This window comes from Camelina sativa, chromosome 5, assembly GCF_000633955.1.
Source record: "Camelina sativa cultivar DH55 chromosome 5, Cs, whole genome shotgun sequence".
In the NCBI taxonomy this organism is placed as follows: domain Eukaryota; kingdom Viridiplantae; phylum Streptophyta; class Magnoliopsida; order Brassicales; family Brassicaceae; genus Camelina; species Camelina sativa.
The window spans coordinates 24,303,466-24,308,791 of NC_025689.1; the positions used below are offsets into that span (position 1 = coordinate 24,303,466).

Below are 5,326 nucleotides of genomic sequence, written 5' to 3' on the forward strand. Positions count from 1 at the left end.
ACCGTGAACACTTTGGTTTGTGAGCCTATCACAATGATCATATTTTTTTTCTCGAATTTGATAGCATATGATAAAGTTTAAACAAAAACTAGAAATGAATAATTCAACCACAAACTAGGAATAATGAAATGTATCAACCAGACTTGAAAACTTAAGAGTAAAGAAAGTTTAAAGAAAAACTAGAAATGAATAACAAAGAAAAAAACAAGCCACCTTACCTATATTGGGACAAGCCACCTTTCCTAGAAAGTTTGAAGATTGCTGTCGATCTTTGGGAAGCTGCAAAGGATCCACTATTACTTGAGCGTATGAAGAACTATGTCCCTCCAAAGTTTGAGTCTCATAGTATCGAAATTGACTGATTTGTTTCATCTTTTTAGTATGTCTTTAGTTTGACACATTCTACGACTTTGGCTTTTCTTTTGTTTTAGCTTAATATTATATATGACTTTGGTTTCATCTTTTTAGGATGTCGATGGTTTCTTCACCAAGTCTATCAAACCAATAAACATACTTTCAAGTCTGGTTTAATACCAAACCGGACTTTCTTTAATTTCATTTAATACCAAACCGGACTTTCTTTAATTTCGTTTAAAACAAAACTGACTTTCTTTAATTTGGTTTAAGAGCTAATCATAAATTATAAACTTAACCCGATTCTTTACAATGAAACACATAAATCCCAAATTTTAAGAAACCTAATATCGACCTAGTACCCTATCGATTGCGAGAAGAAGATGAGCAATGTATCAAGCAATTCGATTGGATCAAATAGTTCCCGTGCATGAGTAAGAGTGGTTGGTGTTCCAAGGAGATGTTGGTGTGGGGAAGGAATTATAGCACTTATATCAAAGTCTGATCCCAATCCTTACCGGAGATACTATCGTTGTGGATTTGTTGTATCAAACAAGGTAAATTGGTTTGTAAACACGTTTGTATATTTTTTATTTTGATTATAACAGTTGGGCTTCTTGTAGCTTAGGAACGATGATCACACCTTTAAATGGTTTGATGAGGCTTTGGTCAATGAGATGGATACACTAACTGCAAAGAATGTTGAGTTTGAGAAGCATCTGAAAGATTTCAGAACTGAGAGATTGGAGTTTGAGAAAATTGTGTACAAGAAGATGGAAAAGGAGATATTTGAGAAGATAGAGGATGCTTTGGCTGAAGCAAAAACCAGCAATAATAAGATGATGGTGATCATAGTGATATAATGCATGATCATGATTGGATGCAGCAAATTACTAGGTTGAGCATATGAGTATGCTCATGTTTTTCTTTTTTCTTTTTTGGAATTTGTTAGCTTTTTTCCCTTTGGACATTCACCTTGAACACTTTGGTTTGTGAGCCTATCACAATGATCATATTTTTTTCTCGAATTTGATAGCGTATGATAAAGTTTAAACAAAAACTAGAAATGAATAATTCAACCACAAACTGGGAATAATGAAATCTATCAACCAGACTTGTAAACTTAAGAGTAAAGAAAGTTTAAAGAAAAACTAGATATGAATAACAAAGAAAAAAACAAGCCACCTTACCTATATTGGGACAAGCCACCTTTCCTAGAAAGTTTGAAGATTGCTGTCGATCTTTGGGAAGCTGCAAAGGATCCACTATTACTTGAGCTTATGATGAACTATGTCCCTCCAAAGTTTGAGTCTCATAGTATCGAAATTGACTGATTTGTTTCATCTTTTTAGTATGTCTTTAGTTTGACACATTCTACGACTTTGGTTTTTTTTTGTTTTAGCTTAATATTATATATGACTTTGGTTTCATCTTTTTAGGATGTCGATGGTTTCTTCACCAAGTCTATCAAACCAATAAACATACTTTCAAGTCTGGTTTAATACCAAACCGGACTTTCTTTAATTTCATTTAATACCAAACCGGACTTTCTTTAATTTCGTTTAAAACAAAACTGACTTTCTTTAATTTGGTTTAAGAGCTAATCATAAATTATAAACTTAACCCGATTCTTTACAATGAAACACATAAATCCCAAATTTTAAGAAACCTAATATCGACCTAGTACCCTATCGATTGCGAGAAGAAGATGAGCAATGTATCAAGCAATTCGATTGGATCAAATAGTTCCCGTGCAAGAGTAAGAGTGGTTGGTGTTCCAAGGAGATGTTGGTGTGGGGAAGGAATTATAGCACTTATATCAAAGTCTGATCCCAATCCTTACCGGAGATACTATCGTTGTGGATTTGTTGCATCAAACAAGGTAAATTGGTTTGTAAACACGTTTGTATATTTTTTATTTTGATTATAACAGTTGGGCTTCTTGTAGCTTAGGAACGATGATCACACCTTTAAATGGTTTGATGAGGCTTTGGTCAATGAGATGGATACACTAACTGCAAAGAATGTTGAGTTTGAGAAGCATCTGCAAGATTTCAGAACTGAGAGATTGGAGTTTGAGAAAATTGTGTACAAGAAGATGGAAAAGGAGATATTTGAGAAGATAGAGGATGCTTTGGCTGAAGCAAAAACCAGCAATAATAAGATGATGGTGATCATAGTGATATAATGCATGATCATGATTGGATGCAGCAAATTACTAGGTTGAGCATATGAGTATGCTCATGTTTTTCTTTTTTCTTTTTTGGAATTTGTTAGCTTTTTTCCCTTTGGACATTCACCTTGAACACTTTGGTTTGTGAGCCTATCACAATGATCATATTTTTTTCTCGAATTTGATAGCGTATGATAAAGTTTAAACAAAAACTAGAAATGAATAATTCAACCACAAACTGGGAATAATGAAATCTATCAACCAGACTTGTAAACTTAAGAGTAAAGAAAGTTTAAAGAAAAACTAGATATGAATAACAAAGAAAAAAACAAGCCACCTTACCTATATTGGGACAAGCCACCTTTCCTAGAAAGTTTGAAGATTGCTGTCGATCTTTGGGAAGCTGCAAAGGATCCACTATTACTTGAGCTTATGATGAACTATGTCCCTCCAAAGTTTGAGTCTCATAGTATCGAAATTGACTGATTTGTTTCATCTTTTTAGTATGTCTTTAGTTTGACACATTCTACGACTTTGGTTTTTTTTTGTTTTAGCTTAATATTATATATGACTTTGGTTTCATCTTTTTAGGATGTCGATGGTTTCTTCACCAAGTCTATCAAACCAATAAACATACTTTCAAGTCTGGTTTAATACCAAACCGGACTTTCTTTAATTTCATTTAATACCAAACCGGACTTTCTTTAATTTCGTTTAAAACAAAACTGACTTTCTTTAATTTGGTTTAAGAGCTAATCATAAATTATAAACTTAACCCGATTCTTTACAATGAAACACATAAATCCCAAATTTTAAGAAACCTAATATCGACCTAGTACCCTATCGATTGCGAGAAGAAGATGAGCAATGTATCAAGCAATTCGATTGGATCAAATAGTTCCCGTGCATGAGTAAGAGTGGTTGGTGTTCCAAGGAGATGTTGGTGTGGGGAAGGAATTATAGCACTTATATCAAAGTCTGATCCCAATCCTTACCAGAGATACTATCGTTGTGGATTTGTTGCATCAAACAAGGTAAATTGGTTTGTAAACACGTTTGTATATTTTTTATTTTGATTATAACAGTTCGGCTTCTTGTAGCTTAGGAACGATGATCACACCTTTAAATGGGTTGATGAGGCTTTGGTCAATGAGATAGATACACTAACTGCAAAGAATGTTGAGTTTGAGAAGCATCTGAAAGATTTCAGAACTGAGAGATTGGAGTTTGAGAAAATTGTGTACAAGAAGATGGAAAAGGAGATATTTGAGAAGATAGAGGATGCTTTGGGTGAAGCAAAAACTAGCAATAGGAAGATGATGGTGATCTTAGTGATATTGTGCATGATCATGATTGGATGCAGCAAATGTTATACTAAATTCAGGAATAGTTTTTGTTCTAAATAGTTTAGGGGCCCGAAATATTAAATTCTACAAAATTCAGAATTTGTATTCTACGGTTTACTCTATGTTCTAAACGTTTTAGTATAATCTTTCTATGGTTTACTCTATCCTCTAAAATCATTAGAATATATTTTATTCTTTTTACTCTATCTCTGAAAAAATTAGTTGACATCTACTACGGAAAAGTAGATTGTATACTCTGAAACTTTTAGTGATTGCTAAATATAGAAAGTGAATATTTGGAATAGGAAACTCAATATTTATCTAATAATTAGGTAAAATCGTAATAATTTGTTAAGATTGTGTTCTACGAAATTTAGAAATAGTTTTCTAACAATTTTCGAAATTTTTAAAACAACCCTAATAACAACCCTAATCGTTTAGTGCACTAGCTTATGGTGTGTAAAACCGTTTTCTCCCATTTATTTTCACCATTTTTGAGCCATCGCAATGCACATCTATGTTAAGAGTGGAGAGTGGAGATTGTTTGACAATCATGAGTGGAGATTTATTATTGATGAAGACAATTGTGGAAGATTACTAACTTTGGAATCGAGTACAACACATGAAGAATTGAAGATTATGGTTTCAGAAGCCTATGGAGTGCCTAGTATGGTTGATATGGAGCTAAGTTTTTTACCCACAGATCTCACTGCTGATTGTCCTCCTGTCGTTATGATGAATAATAGTCAGGTCACAAAATTTCTTTCATACTATAAAAAAAAAGAAAACCGTAAATCTGTGTGTGACATTCAATGGTGGTGTTGAGGATGTTGGGAGCAAAGTCTTATTGGATTTGAATAAAGAACCAGGGGTTACAAGTGTTGAAGATGGCGATGGTAGACCGAATGAAAAGCTAGCTTTATTTGTGGGTACTGATGATGCCAAACGGAGGGATGTTTTAGGGAAGAAACATCCGACAAAAACGCCGGTTATGGTGTTGGAACGTCGTTCAAAGGTGTGAGCGTAAGGAAGGGTCAATATTTCAAAAGCAAAGAAGTGTTACAAGCAACAATGGAGTTGTATGCTATGAGGTACAACTGTGACTACAGGGTTACAAAATCTGATACAGTATTCTAGTGTATACGCTGCATGAGTAAAGGGCCATTTCATACCCGTACACACTCCGAAAGTGCGAATTGCTACCTGTACAAATAAGGAGTGCCAATTTATACATGTACCCTAAGACATTTCAAATTTCATACCTATACTCACAAAATTGAGCCAATTTCACAGTCCACGTTAACGGAATTAAGTCAACTGTTAGAAATGCTGACTCAGAGTCCACGTGTGTATTGACTGCCATCGAAAATGCAAAACGACGTCGTTTTGTTTTCTTTGAAAAAAAAATTATGGAATATCCACACACTGGAGGTTCGAACCCACGACTTCTTCC

The 5,326-nt window shown here is 34.1% G+C and overlaps 1 protein-coding gene across 1 annotated transcript; it reads left to right on the forward strand.

The window, feature by feature from the left end:
- Window positions 2,063-2,542, forward strand: LOC104789544 (uncharacterized protein At4g04775-like). The gene is made up of 2 exons (XM_010515225.1): window positions 2,063-2,236; window positions 2,303-2,542. Exons 1-2 carry the CDS (start codon window positions 2,063-2,065, stop codon window positions 2,540-2,542), a joined length of 414 nt encoding a protein of 137 aa, XP_010513527.1.